The 16,154-nt window shown below is 41.9% G+C and overlaps 1 protein-coding gene across 1 annotated transcript in view; it reads left to right on the top strand.

Moving 5' to 3' along the window:
- The window catches only part of LOC306747257 (gamma-aminobutyric acid receptor subunit pi), a gene marked incomplete at both ends in the record, with an annotated part of 37,840 nt that overhangs the window by 14,553 nt on the left and 7,133 nt on the right, over window positions 1–16,154 (top strand). The window contains 4 exons of the mRNA XM_079230295.1: window positions 9,008–9,120; window positions 11,067–11,134; window positions 12,940–13,157; window positions 15,117–15,199. Of these exons, the coding sequence (XP_079086421.1) occupies window positions 9,008–9,120; window positions 11,067–11,134; window positions 12,940–13,157; window positions 15,117–15,199 (482 nt within the window). The remainder of the gene's footprint in view (window positions 1–9,007; window positions 9,121–11,066; window positions 11,135–12,939; window positions 13,158–15,116; window positions 15,200–16,154) is intronic.

The raw sequence follows: 16,154 nt of genomic DNA, 5'->3' as shown, positions 1-16,154 counted from the left end.
CTCCTTTTTTCTTTTGTACCAAAAATGTTCAATTTGTTTTGTTTGCTCCTTTGTCTTTCCATTTGTTGTTTTGTTCTGTTTGTCTCTATTCTATGTAAAGCGTCTTTGAGTATTCAGAAAAGCGCTAGATAACATTAAAGTATTATTATTATTTGTGTGGAGCGATGAGACTGTACGCTTGCTCAAATCAATACAAAAGAACCATGAGGCCATATTTATATGGTTTGATGTTTGACCATAGAATGTACTCTGTATATAAGCAGTGGACATAGTCACCGTGACGCTGTGAGTTTGCCTTTTTAGCCATTACCATCATCTGTTTTTTTGGTTGTCGGCATCTTAGTTTTTGTCCGTCGCTGTCTTGGTTTTTAGTCATTGCAATCTTTTTTTAAACCAGAAGTGACACGAGAGCTAAATAACAACTGAACGCTGAATAAGACATTTTTAGATGACCAAAAAGGTGACGATTAATTTTCATGAATTAAAACACACTATGAAAGGGTTGACGTTCGAACAACTCCCAGACTGGACAACGCCATTGTAGTGACCTGTCAATCAGAAGGTAGCCAGTAACCATGCCTTGTCATCTATTTTACTCTAAATGGACCATGATTTACGAAATGAACATCATGCTGTATTGAAGAAGACTTGAAACTAGTGATTGAGACCATCAACTCATGTTTATAATATTTACTAAGAGAGAAGTAGGGTCATTTTCTCATAGACTTCTACACAATTAGACTTATTTTTACTGCAATGGAGTCGCCCTCTGATGGCCATTCGAGAGAACGCAAGTTTAAGGCCATTCCGCATTGGCTTCTCTTTTCAGACGTAGAGGTTGCCGCCTGGGTTTGACTGGTGCTTTTTTTAATTACATTTAATCTTGTTGCACTCTCTTCTTTTGCAATGGTTTATTGGCAGCCGACTGGAGAATTTGCATTAACAGCCGCTTATCCAACTCTTAATACTTGCTGAACAGTAATGGATGGAAACACACATTCATTTGCATTTCTTTTGCCAATTTTTTGAGAGACTGTAGCTTCCCTAGAGTTGCTAGCATGGCAATAATAGAAGAGCAATGTATTTTCTAGCACTGGCATCCATACAAGCATATATTCATATTTCCCTAATTTTTGCGCTGAAAGAGCATGTGGAACTTGGATAAATTGCTTGGCTACTCATGAATCCCTTTTGAAGTCGTCTCTAACATTGCCGTCATGCGAGTGTGACACTGACTCTAATTAAAATCAGCGGGTAAGGGATGAGCGCCGTCACTTCCCACACAGCGGTTGCCCTCATGATTCTATATACCTACATATTGTACTATGGAAGTCTGAGTTACTTTGTGTCACTGAAAACATTTTCCTAAAAGGCATTCAAATTGCATCAGTGTTTTTCAGTCAGAGGAAAATTTCATTATCTTGCAGTGCCGGTCATTATTTTCTTTAGCATTGAAGGGAAGCAGCAAGGGACCCGCTCGTCTGCATGACAACCAGCCACCGCGTCGAAGTTGAGCCACTCAGGAGACTGTGCACACATCCCATCAATTACTCATGGCTGACTCTCAGACTCACTGTTACTGCACAAAGAGAGGTGAGCAAGAGTTTGGATCTATAAACATCAGACTGAAAGCGGGCCAGCTGATTTAATGCCTGCTGGAATTGTCTCGCAGCGGGATCACGAAAGCTGTTTTTAATCACTCCGAGAAACTCGCTGAAGAGCATTTTGTCAAACCACGCACCGCTTGTTGCTGCGACAGCCATATGTCTCTATTTAAAAAAAAAAATCATTTTGTGTTTTTTTTTGTTCAAGATGCAGTTTAGCAGTCCGACAACATATTCCAACAGATACAACTTTGCAGCTCCTGAAGCGACAAACCGCCTCCGGGGAGAGCAGTCTCGTATAAAAGCAGCGGCTGATGCGCGTTAATAACACAATTGAAACACGGAGATGCTGTAAAGCTCACACAAATAATCCATCCAGTTTTGTCGCAGCCCTGATTCAGGATACCGGGTCATTTCTGATTGTGCCGGCTGTGTAATTGATTAAACGCCGCGTGGACACACGAGGGCATCACAAGTTGATAGTGCAAAGTGAGCAATACTTCATCTTAATTGGCTTGGGTGATGGAGCAGAGCACTTCATTGACAAATCTCACTCTCAGTTATCAGCAGAGCAGAGTTTCCAGGCCTGCATGTATTATTAATGAAAATGAGGTCAGAATATTATAATGGTATGAGCAAAAACGTTACATCCATATCTGTAAAGATGAATAAATTGTACTTTAGCATTAAAGAAAAACCTATCAGGATTGTTACGCTTTGTAATCCAGGCAAAATGGAAGACAGTAATGATTTTTTTCTTCTTCTTGCTGGTTAATTACAACTAACTTGCCAAGATTATTCTACCACAGGCATCATCTTTTTAACTCTCTGAACCCCAAAACCCACAGGGCGGGATTGAAAAGCATGTTTTCTTTAAACAATCGGCAAAGCTACCATTTATCCTCGCCAGAAGCTGTAAAAAATGTAATTATTGCCAGATTTCAACGACGGTCCTTGGACACGTCATGTGTGAGGAACGCTTCAGCCAGAAACGGTTAACATTAGGATATTTTGTCATATCTTCTACATGTCTCATTAAAATCTTGCCCCAAATAAACTTTTTGCCTTAACCAGATGCTATAAAAAAAAAAAACACATTAAATATATATTGCAATGAAAAATGAGCAAAATGAGCCACAAAACTGCTGAATATATATAAATGAGACTAAAGAAGCCAGAACCATGTTAAAGTGTATCATCAACACAGTCACATGTTTTGTATGTCACAGCTCCCATTTTCTTTTTGAGATTCAAACTTCAGTGGGCTTATGAAGACAGTAAATGTTCTGTATTTGACAGAGGGGAGTTCTTCTATTCTCCCATGTGTATGCTGGGACAGCATGAAAGGGAGAAACAGCTGCTTTTATCCACGAAAGCCTGCGACATGAACTCAGGAAGAGGTTAATTTTTTTATTTGCCTGGTTGCCTGCCTCTGCATCTCCGAGCCCAGAGCGGCTGCCGAGGGGCCTGAGGACGTTTGTGAAGTCCCTGATGAGCGAGAGAATAATCTCTGTCTATGAGAGCAGCAGCGACTTTCCTTAAATCCTATTTCACAGCGGCAAAAAAAAAGAAGGAAAAAAAAGAATATACTCCTAAAAAGAAGAAAAGAAGAGGCTTAATGCAACCTGACAGGCAAAGCATCCAGTGTGGGGAGAACGTTTCCAGCACACCTTGAGGAATGAGCTAAAGCCGTGTGCTACCTTTTTTCTCCGGCAGCCTGTCACTAGACAATGGATGCCTCCTCAGACTTATGGCCTACTGTACAAGAAAGCCACGAGAGAAAACAAAGTGATTTCTATGGCTTTTCATTTGATCTGTGACTGTAAAATATAAGGCACTTGTCTTTAGCTATCACGTTGATACGAATAAGCTTGATTCTCTGCCCTTAAAGGTCAACTAAGGTTGTGCATTATTCCATATATGACCTTATTTAAATATTAATGACATAACCCACATAATTAGAACAAATCCCAATCCAATTCTACCATTTACTAATACATGGAAAGAAACTAAACTAATATGACCAAAAGTAGAGTCTATAGAACTGATTTGCTTGCAACAAATCAAACTCTTCTCATAAAAATGCATCGTGGGCACCCGTGCATGCTCTGGGGGCACCAAAAAAATAAAAAATACGCAGCCTTATGAAACCCCACCATGCTCATCTGATTTACGCATGTTCCTGAATAGGGGCATATTCAATCAAATTGCTCCATGTGCGCATACAGAACACACATGTTGTGCTCCTTTTGTGGAATGCGAATGACTGCAGGGATTCCTGCAGCAGAGAGTTTGGGGAACAGGGAGTTGCATGAATCAATGACGGGAGAGTGAGGAGCAGGTTGCAGTTGAACAAACTGCCAAGTTGGGAGTCGGAGGGAGAGAAGGGGGTCCACGGAGAGCGTTACTCAGCCCTCTGCAGGGGTAGTGTTCAGCTGAAATAATCTGTTATGAAATGTGCAAGTGCTACCCAGGCGGACGCCTTGAGAGATTGGGAAGAAGGAGTAAGCGTGGGGGGTGGGAGGATGGTGATGGTATCTGGGGAGGCTATGTCATGAAACAGGATCTGAAAAGGCGAATTCCCCCCACAGGGTTGGAGTCCTTCATTCCACACCACCCTGTGATCCCTGTACAGTATTGCTCTGTCTTAACCTATTCCTCCGCCCACAAAAAAATCCACCATCAAAACACAAGAAGCATCAGGCAAGCCTCCAGGCCATAGAATGTAGAGCACGTCGGCCCAAGGGCCATCCTGTGGCAGTGGAGGTGGCCGGTCCGATTTTTTGTGTGCACTCTGTTCTACTCACCTTTACAGTCTTTTTTCAGTTTCACTTATTACATTTTTCATTGCCTGGAGAGGAACTCTTGAAAAGAAAGCAAATTAAAACATTCTCTAAATGTTGAATGATAATCTTTCAAGCTACACACTATTGGATTGTGCCTTACTACCACTGGCTCGTTTTAATTGGCGGTTCGTTTCTGGTTTCTTCCTTCCTTTGGTGACTACTGAGTAAGTGTTACTGGTGTTTTCATGCTGATTTCTCATCCAGTATAGTCAGCAGTCAGATGACGGGCGTAATAGTTTGACTAATTATCTTCATTGTGGCACAGTGAAGCAACTCTGACATTGATTGTTAATACTGTGTGAGAGAGAGAGAGAGAGAAAGCAAGAGAAAGAGAGAGCGAGAGAGATGGGAAGACAAATGAGAGATGAGGGGGGAGATAGTTAAAGAACAAGGAGAGAAGGAGAGAAGCAGGAGCACAAGAAGCAAACCAAAGGGCTCATTAGCAAAGAAAACAGAAGACTCTGATTGCGACCAAAAGAGACACACCGATCATTGTCTCCTGCTGGCACTTCCTTCCCACCGAGTTGAAGGGGCCAAGGAGCGATCGGTGAGGACCGGCCAATTAGCTTGTTACAAGACGCTGTTTACATCCACGGTGTCATGTGTCTGAGTGGATAATGTAGAACTGTTCGAAGCGGCAGGACAGATTAAGCCCTCAGAAATCAGCTGCTGCTCACCCCGACATTCCCGCGTGAGCCGGTAGTCGAAGTGCTGATCGGCTGCGTGCGTTCTTTAAATCACCTTGCATCTCTTTGGTGTCCAACGGAGAGCACTTGTCAGGCTCTGGGTTTAATTAAGTACTTAATTAGCTTGTCATAAATGTCAAATGTAATGTTAAAAACGATGCACTGGTCCATCCATTTGACGGATGCAGCTTGCTCCGTTCGAGGGTGTGAGCGGACCCGGAGTCGTTCTCGGCACGCGGCGGGTCAGAGGCTCCCTGGACAGGCCGTCAGTCCGCGTGGGCAGAAAGACACACTCGGGGCGTTTTAAGAGCAACCCGCATGTGTTTGTGGGCGGAAACCCAGCTGGGGCCGTCACAAGTGTAAAGCGAAGCTGCAGAATCTGCAAGAAGACAAATACATATATTACTCATGCTTTACTACATAGTCATAGTTTACTACGAGTGTACATTCAAATGTTCTGCAATAACCTGTATAATGTACAGTATAATATGGCAGCTAAAATGGAAGCATATATGTTTGTATATATGTTTTTTGCGATTGTGTTGAGAGCAAGCGCTAGCTTGTGACTTAGTATGGCAGAGGCCCTCCTCAGCTCAGTTGAGGGCATTCGACGTGTCATCTTGTTATTCTTGATGGGCAGCCTGGTGGGCAGGTGTGTCCGGTGCTGTCAGCGTGCATCCTGGGAAACGGTGCACTCCGCAGGCTGCGCTTTCATCAGGGGTGGGAGAGGGACCCTACAGTACATAAATATGAGTGTTGTTTGTTTGTGTGCGCGCGCAGGGTGAGGGTTGCGTGTGATTCCCACTGTGTCTCGCAGCCTAAATGTCCTCTTGTGTTCACGATCATGCCGCCTTGCACGAACATAAAAAGGAGGAGTTGATAGTATTAGTGTGATTCTGGAAGGATTAAATATCCTTTTCTTCTTTTTTTTTCTTTTTCCCCATTGTCAGGGCTCAGTGAATTGCGACTGTTTTGGCAGGTTGGAGAGCTCAGGTCTCATCCCCGTCTGCAGGTGAAGGTTTAGACAGCCAAAAGTTCGAGTGCCTGGGGATTTGCAGGGATGGATAGCGTGAGAGGAGCCGAAAGCTCTTGGCACACATTCCAGCCGGAGACGCTGCGTTTGAGTAGCTCTGTCGCTAATAGTAAGCGCTAAACAATTCCATTTTCTGTTCTTGCTTTGAATGCTACTCCTTTTTTATTTTTTTTATCATATTCCCAGTCCGTCGTGTTTTATTTTTTTCATTTTTTCGATGCAACCCTCATCCACACATTTTGGAGAAGAAGAAAAATGCTTCAAGAAACAACTTATACAATCGCACAGACACAAAACCATTTTGTGAATGTAATGAGGGTCACACAGGGCGACCCAGATTGATAATGCAGCATGCCGGAGGCAGAGCGCTGCCACGACCGGCACTAACATGGCTTTCCCATCCGAGTCTGCCGCCTGCTGAAACAACAGGCTGCGAGCCATGTGAGTTAGACTTTATGCGGCATAGCAACAGTGCACTGGGAGCGAGTTACCCCACAGTCTAAGCTGATTTGACACAGTCAGGTGAAACAAGTTCTGAGTCTCGCGTAGGAGACTTTTTCTGTGGCTTTTTTTTTCTCCGTTTTTTTTTTTAAGTTCGGCTCTTAGGCTGTGTGGTGGATTCACAGCCCTGCCTCTCATGGGGAAGACATGAAAAGGACTTTGTGATTCATAGATTTGGACACTCACTGTGACAAGATTTCCCAATGTATTTTTTCAGTGGCTATTAATTGGATTAACACATCATTGTACCATTCTCAATCATTAGATGTGACTCAGACAATTCAACGGATGATTTCAGGAAGGAATGGCACCCCTCATTATTAAAACAAAATGGGCACTGGTTGAATGTGTAATGAAAATGAAAAATCATAATTGATTAATGTGTGTAGTACACACTCTGATGAAATCACATTTCTAGCCATTAGGGCTCTGGGGATGGCAGTGTTCCATCACTTTGGTCCAGACTGAAATATTACACAAATTCTGTATTGGATAGATCAGAATGAAATTTTGGTACAGACATTCATGATCCCAAGAGGAAGAATGCTAATGACTTTGGAGATCCCTTGACCAACATGATCTCATGCCTTCTACTCATATTTGGCCGTTGGGGCAACGTTTTGCGTAGTATGTTGACGTTGAAGGTTTGCACATGATTTACATTGTAATACATGGTTAACGTTGTGAAACAGTCGTTGTTAGGTTATGGCAACAATAGTATTTGCTTAGGTTTTTTTTTCATGGGTTGGGTTGAAATAAGGACGTTTATTATGTAACTCAAGTGACTCAACGACGACAGTAAAAGTAACCACATGGGACATGAACGTTGGGCTCCGGGGGGAAAGTCCTATGTTTGTTTGACCCGTCCACCTCCCCTCACTCTGGTCCTTAGTGGGCCTTCTTGCTCTTAATTTTCTTACTCTGAAAATGTATTATTGATGCTGATGGGTTTACAATGGACTTCACTGAAAGACCTTTGCATCACATACCTTTACAGATGCTAAAGGGGGCCTTGGCCAACGAGTGGCAACCTAACTTTTCATCAAGCGCTACTTCAGTAGCAGGTTGACGTTTCTGGTTCAGAGTTAAATTCCTCAAAAATAAATGGATTGCTGTTCCATTTGACACTCCTGTTCCCCTCAGGCCATAATGTGGCTAAAGTATCACTTGGTCCAATACATTGGCGTATGACTTATGACCTCCAAAACAAACCATCACCTTCTTCTGTGCTTTGTGTTTAGTGTTATTTAGAAAATGTTAGCGTGCTTACAGACTAACCTATTCCTCACCTGTTGAACATCAGTATGTTAGTATTGTCATATGTGAGCATCTTGCCATGCTATTGGCATTGAGCTCAAAGCACTGCTGCCCCTCGTTACAGCCTCACAGAGCTGCTATAGTGGTAAGTGCAAAGGCTGTGTCTCCCTACAGAAAACAAAACTTACATGCAGCATTTTATCATCAATAAATCATTGCATCCATCCTGAGACGCTTCTATAATTAACATATACAAACAGGGTCATCTTAACCTTTTGGGAGCTGGCATCGTTCCACTAGATCAAAAACAGCAGGAAAGCGAGTGGAACGCAAAAGGAGGTTTCTTCATAGCACAAAACAGAAAGGGGGCGTTGCTTTTCCGCCTTTTCCATCACAACAAGCAACAGGGTTTTTCGAATATAACTGGCGTTACCAGCATACGGAGATGAATGTTTTCTGCCTCCGCACATGGCCTGATCCGTCTTGCCTCTGCTCCTTCTTACATCATGGCACATGCCCCAGGGCTTTCTCCGCAGAGCAGGCATTTCCGTATTTAGGGCCCGATTTATACACAAACACACATACACACACCACTGGGCAAGGCGCAATGAGTGTTTTTTTTTTCCCCGCCGCAATTGCCAGCAATATAATCATCTTCCCACACTTCAATGTGCCTTTTAAGGATAGCATTGAAAAACAACGGAGAAAAAAACATGTCTCATGAAAGCGAATGGTAATTTTAAAGGCATAAGTGAATGGCAAAAATAGGGGGGTTTAACATAACCAGCTCAATTTGAGGTAACCAAATTAATTAAAAGCAGTGTTTTTCTTCTCCTCTTCCTGTTGCCATTTTTATCTTCCACCTTTTCTTCCACTCAGCATGGTTTCTAATGTTTGTTGTGGAGCAGGTTCGACACCCTGCAGATGTCTGGGAACAGTGAGGAGGAATGCACCTGATAAATGCACGACGGGATGAGGAATACAAAATAATTTTCGTCTCTGTGTTTATTTCTTTACTTCCTTTCTCTCTCTCTCTCTCTCTCTCTCTCTCTCTCTCTCTCTCTCTCTCTTTGTTCTCAGGTTGTTAGAGAACTCCATGCTCAATGCAGAAGTAAAGGAGGGAGAGATTCTGCCTCCTACCATTCACAGGCTGATGAAAGGATACAACAAGTACCTCAGGCCTTTCTTTGACAGTAAGGAAACTGCAGACACATGCAACCACACTCAGGGGAAATGAGTGTTTGGCAGAGAACGAGAGGAGTTCATATCGCAATTTTGTGCTCGCCTGTCCCTTCGGAGTAATATACGCTGACATACAGACATTTAAATTTACTGCATATGTATAACATGATATGAGAGGCTTATCTTTGATATTGTCCCATAATTCCTTTGGAAGTAATGCAATGGTAATAAGGAAACACATGCAGAAGAAAACCAGCGAATTCGGGTTCAAGGCCGGTAAAAGAGTGCCTTATAGTTCAAATACTAATATCTTTATAAATGTGAAAATACAACGCCGTGAGCGGCTTAACCAAGATCAGGGCTGCTAATACATTGTGATTTAGATTCCAATTTTCAGCAGGCGACTATTTTTCTTCCAATAGAGAAGCAGAGTTTATCTCAGTGTTATACTTGCTGTTTGATCTGTAATAACACCTCGGACTATACCATGCCGAATGCCATTCAGCATAATCACCAGTCCTCCCAGCCTTGGAACATGAGCTTGGCACACACTGGCAGCAAAAGCTCTGCAGACACACACATTCACACACCCACGCACACGTATTTGTGTTACACTGTGAGAACTTCCATTGATTTTATTAATTCCCTAACTCTTGAGAAGAAGAAAAAATGCTTCACTCGCCCCTCTCTCGTGCTTTGTGTTTTCTTGGCTTTTCCAGCCGCACACAAGTTAGAATATTTTCAACATTTTGGTGCGAGATGCAGGTTTCACTGCTCGTCACTGTCATCCTCTGGCCAGACAGCCCCAGGCACCGCCAGCAGGTTGGCTCCCCCTTATTCAAAACTGAATAATGTTTTATCATGCTGAAGAAGTAACCGTAAATGATTAGTTCGATGTTTTAGGTTATGTGCTTATTCGTTTTCTTACTAAGGGTTAGATGATAAGATTATGTTGCTTTTTTATATGTTAGTGGAATAATTTGCCGAATCTTTTTAGATCTTTTCCTTGAAAAATTGTCCTGGGTCAAAAACTACCGGTAACTTATTGGTGGAAACCAGGCAGCAACCTCTGGTTCTGAAAAGGGAAGCCAATGCGGAAGTGCATGAATAGTGCGGAAGTGTATGAATAGTGCCTATATATACTTGCGTTGTCTCGAATGGCCAGCAGGGGGTGACTCCTCTGGTTGCAAAAAAAGAAGTCGGATTATAAAGAAGTCGATGAGAAAATGACTCTACTTCTCACTTAATTTATTACCTCAGTAAACATGAGTTTATGGTCTCTAGTTTCAATTTTTTTTCAATAGAGCCTGATGTTCATTTAGTAAACGATGGTCCCATTTAGAGTCAAATAGACCATGAAGCAGATTATGTTTTAGGACGTGGCTACCTTGTGATTGACAGGTCTCTACCAAATCGTTGTCTTAACATAGACATGCATGTAAATACATACACAAACACTTGCTTACGGTAGCTTCACATGCATGCAGCAACTGCACACACACTTAGAGTCGGCACACACAGAGATATCTGCAGTATGACAACAGGCTCATTAGTCTCCCACCGAAATGAAGATTGATAAGAGAGAAGGAAAATGGAAACTGGAAACATAGGAGAACGACAAAGTTACCCCCCTTTGATGGCGAATCATTGAGAATTAATTCCCTCAGGGGGGTTCACACTCGATAGACTGCAGCTGTTGATGTGCCAGCAATGTGGGCTCTTTAGCATTTTAAATGTGCCTGCCTTCAAGACACTGTTATTATAGAACACTGTGTATCCCTGTGCCTTCTCAATGTGCCCTGTTATGTCATAAAACCCTAACCCTCAGTCACATGTACAGTCGAAGCCATCTGTATGTATGCATGAACACTCACAGACATATATTCAATGGTGGGGATTATGTAGTGTTTAAGCATAGAATAGATGGCACATTTAGTAATGGTTTGTTCTTTTCTAGATGGTCCTGTAACAGTGGGTATGAGCCTAGACATCGCCAGCATTGACACTATCTCAGAGATCAACATGGTAAGAAAATATTTTTTACACGCAAGCATGTTTGGCTTTTTTCTTTCTGGCCACCGACAGCTCAAATATGTTCAACTTTGGATAAAAAGCTTCGTTAATCACTGTCACTTTTTTTCTATCAGCCGTCCAATCACAGTGGAAGAGGGGTGGGACTAATACCAGGGAAGTAGTCTTCTGATTAAATCAGGTTCTGTCTAAAAAAGCTTTTGGACCAAAAAATCTAAGATTGCCCGCTGAGACTTTTCCTCAGTTACATCTTTTTACAACTGTAAACACACAACATTGTGCAACAGTGTGAACATATGTGATATTGTAGGACTTTCAAATGTACACTTGCATGTTTTTTCAATAATTAAACTGAAACTTATATACAGTCATCAATCATCATTAATGTTTTATCGGGTGATCATAGGAAAACAAAGAAATCATTAAACTTATTTATACCTGGAGGTATGTATACTTGGAACAAAGGTTTTCATTAGTCAAACATTAATTTCCGAGACATTATCACAGCAGCATAGCCAGTAAATAATGACAATAAAATAAATCATTTGCAACAACAATCCTTCACTCAAAGTAACTTTTGTTGAACTTTCCCGCAAGTTAAATCACATCACTTTACATCACACAACCATTCTGATAAAATAAGGGTTAAGGGTCACAAAAGCATCAAAATAAATTAGATCTCATTCCCTCAGTCACTTATTCGATTAGTTGATTGAGTAAAATAATCAGCAACAATGTTGATAAAAGATGAACAATTGAAGTCATTCTGCAGCTTCTCAAATGTGAATATTTGCCGTCTTTCTTCATTTTCATTGACTGAATATCTTTGTGTTTTGGAGCAAGCACACAATTTAAAGATGTCAGCTGAGGCTATGAGAAACTGTGATTTTTCATTACTTTACAAGAACAAGCTTTTTTTTTTACACCACCATCAACATGTTTAATATCATTTGTCCAATCCTTTGCTTTTTAAATATCTGCAAAGCTATATCCAGTAGCCTCAGCTGTAACTGCTGATTAGCAAATGTTTGCATGTTGACATACGAGATGATGAACATAATAAACTGAACCTATTAAGGAACAGCATGTTAGCTTTGTTAGAGCATGTTAACATAAGATCCGTAGTCTCGCTAATACAAGAACAGATGGTGCCAAAGCCAGATATTTGATTATTATACATATTGGTGGCTTCAAAGAATATAGGGGAACATTTTTTATAGAGACAAAGAACTAATTCATATATTCTTCAGCTCAAAATGTGGCCCATGTAAACCCAGACTAAACCAAACCAGATATGACCAAACAGTATAACTTTGATCTCCATAACACATGGTGTTATATTACAACAAAGCACGGTAGCCATTTTGCTATTGACATATTGATTTGCAGAGAGATACGTCTCACTTAAACAGTGTGGATGATGGCATTCCTCTGGGGCTGCCGTCATTGCACTCACAGCTGGTTGCCACACAACAGAATAAATAGATCACGTAGCCACACATGATGCAGCTTCAGGACTTATGTAATGGAGCACAAAATATGTTCATTCTCCTCAAAACCAGAACAGACTTGCTGATGTGAATCAAGGCTGTGGATTACAGTTGATTCAGGCACTGAGGGAGTTTATGGACTTGACGTCATCAATACCCAACGATAAAAAAAAGAGAGCCACAAGCTGACTAATGAAATACAGGTTCACAAGAGAAAGCTTGGTTTGCAAAAATGTCACTTATTTTTGACACGCTTGTTAAAGTAGTCTATTAGTTCTGTTGTGACCTCTGAGACCCCAATTACCGCAGGACTACACCGCCACCATATTCCTCCGCCAGCGCTGGACAGACGAGCGCTTGGTGTTCGAGGGCAACAAGAGCCTGAGCCTTGACGGGCGGCTCGTGGAGCTGCTCTGGGTCCCGGACACCTTCATCGTCGACTCCAAGAAGTCCTTCCTCCACGACATCACCGTGGAGAACCGGCTGATACGCATCTTCCCCAACGGAACCGTCCTTTACGCGTTAAGGTGGGACTGAGGCACAAGCTCGGTGCTTTATTGCTTGTTGCTTTTGTTTGTTTGTTCCATCCGACCATCGTCGTAGGCAAGGGAACGGAAGAGAAATTGGCTGAGGGAGGAAAGCGTGGGTTGAATTTGGAGATAATGTAATTGCAAGGCAGGGAGTTGTGTCAATTCTATTACTTGGGTATTGGATCGTACTAATGCAGGAGCGTGCGATCCGTCAATACATCGAAGCACCGGCGAGTCCCGTAAAGCAGCTTCCCAGCATTGATTGCTCTGTGTGCGAGGGCTTAGCATCTGACGAGCTGTTGGCAAGCCTCTCACCTTGGCATTCCGATTAGATGTCGGGCCAAGCAGACAGGTTATAGATAGAAAGGTTATAGATGATCCAGCAAGGGAATTTCTTTGGCTCTTTTAAGCTGACGATGATGGGATTTACACATCCCACTGCTTCTTTGTCACGCACTTCAACCTCAGCCTGTCTATGGATTGTATAAGAGCTGTCCGTGGTTCTGATTTGAGATTCCCATCACCACCACTCAATTGTTTTTGTGCCTTGATTTGAACTGCATGTAAGTTACACAATGAAAGAGAGAAAATGAGCACATGAGAGACATTCCCACTAGTTCTAATGGCAACTCTGTAACTATCATGGGGTAGAAATGTACGTGGGTGGCATGTTGGAGTAAATTGGGTTGAGTATTCCGGCTCGCCTCATTCAGGCCTCACAGTTAATCATGTCTCTGTGCACTGTAAACATCAACACGGCACTGGATCGCTCTCTGGAGTGTGAACATGCTCGTCTATGAGTTTTTTGATTCATGCTTTCATTTCTAACAAGCGCGTGACATTGTTATGTTTGTGTGTGTGTGTGTGTTCATGGACCTTTGCCTCCACACAGAGAACTGCACAGATTCTGGAGTTTCACCCCGATAGAGGAAATGTGGGGGCAGGGTAAAGCGTCACAGTCGGAGAGTCGAGCCTAGTCAGAGAAAAACAAGCCGAAAGAGATTGTCATGTTAGGGATGGCTACCTCGGGGGAATTTAGGGCTGTGAAGGGACAGAGCCGAGTGAGAAATGCGGTGTTGAGGACAGGACAGCTGTGGTAAATGTTTCAGTGTCGTGTCGGGGGGAATACATGAGAAGGCACTGAGGCGATCAGCGCTAAAGGTTGAGCAGTCAGAAATGACGCATCCTACTTTTATGCTTCACGAGGATCCAGTTTTTAGCTCTGATGAAAAATATTGTGAAGCCAGAATTCAGAGATTTTCTCAGGGGCCACCTACATTTTTTTAAGTCAATGTGCTACAGCTTATTGTAGAAAGCATCCAAAGACTCAATACAGATAGATAGATTCTATATTTCCCTTACAGTTGTGTTCACAATATAAATGTATACAATTTGGTAATATTATCAAGAAAAGCGATACAGTAGTATGTGACTCAAATCCAGATTTAATTGTTTCTGGTTTTCTGGTTTCTGGCAACATTAAGCACTTACAACCAAAATGGCATCATCATTGTTAGAATTGTGATGCGTGATTAGAATTGTGATTGTGAGAAGCCAGATTTACAGCATTAAAGCAATGCAAAGCCTTACAAGTGATATCTGCAGTCACGTGTCAGAAGTCTAAATTCCTAGATGTTTACCAGCCGATTATTCACATCAGAACTTCAACCAGAAAGCAGGGAAATAATGAACAATCTATACAATGCAACCAATGTTCTAGATCTATAGATAAACATATATTTACTATAGCCATACTCGTACATGGAATGTCCCTTTTTGACTGTTTTAATATTTTCTTAACTGTTTTAAATCCTGTTTTCTCTGCATTATGTTTTGATGCTTTTAATGGTTATATGTGAAGCACTTTGAATCACCTTGTTGTTGAAATGTGCTATACAAATAAACTTGCCTTGCCTTGCCTTAATAACAACTTCTTTTTCATTCTATTTTATTTAGGATCACCACCACAGTGGCATGCAACATGGATCTGACCAAGTATCCCATGGACAAGCAGACCTGCACGCTGCAACTGGAGAGCTGTAAGGACACTTCGTACTTAATAAAGAGAATCCTAACTGTGCAGCTTCAAGCTGTGGCAGTGACTTGGTGGGTGGGAGCGACGTCAAATGAATCTGATCAAACCGAAGGATCAAAAGGATCACTTTCTCTCATCTTCTAAACTGCTGGTGGTGTGCGTACGTGCGTGTGTGTGTGTGTGTGTGTGTGTGTGTGTGTGTGTGTGAGAGAGAGACTACATGCATATTTCACACAGGATGAAATAGCAAGGGCAAATCCGGTCACGTTGGAGTAACATCCTGTGTGGGTTTGTCTGTCATAAATTACAGTCGTGAACATTGGAAAATTGTCTCCCCCTTAAAGGAACAGCGAGGCAAGCTGCCCTGCGCCCAGTCTTTATGCTAAGCTAAGCTAATGGGCTCTTGTAGAATGCATACAATGGGATTTGGCAACAAATCCTCATCAATCGTGTGATGTCTTACGAAAAGATACCGCTAAATAGTTGAGTGTTTCTCTAAGAAAGCCAGCAACACGTGTGCTGTTCCACTCATTTCAAAATAAAGGTACCTACTTTATTAGATTTAGAAAAAGATCGTAAAATACTACGTTAGATTTAAACAATATAGCTACTTAGTTAGGTTGAGAAAAATGTTGTGAAATACTACGTTAGGTTTAGAGAACTAAACTACTTAGTTAAGTTTCAGAAAATATCGTTGTTTGGGTTCAAATAACCACAGAAGTGTTGTTAGTGAAATACGCAAAGTTTTGAGACAAATAAATGAATGTTGACCTCCCGTTTCACATAACAAACAGTGGACTCCTGGGTCAAAGATAGGTGTTAGCTAGACCCCTCAATCTTCTAACTTCCTGCCAGAAAGCATATCTCCAAAAAAAATCTGAATTAGTCGTTTAATGATCCAAGTTTTTTTTTTCTTGACATTTTCCTGAAACAAGTGGGGGGATTTGTCTTATTTTGAC

The sequence above is a fragment of the Taurulus bubalis genome (genome assembly GCF_910589615.1).
Source record: "Taurulus bubalis genome assembly, chromosome: 14".
In the NCBI taxonomy this organism is placed as follows: domain Eukaryota; kingdom Metazoa; phylum Chordata; class Actinopteri; order Perciformes; family Cottidae; genus Taurulus; species Taurulus bubalis.
This window is presented reverse-complemented; position numbering and strand designations above follow the sequence as displayed.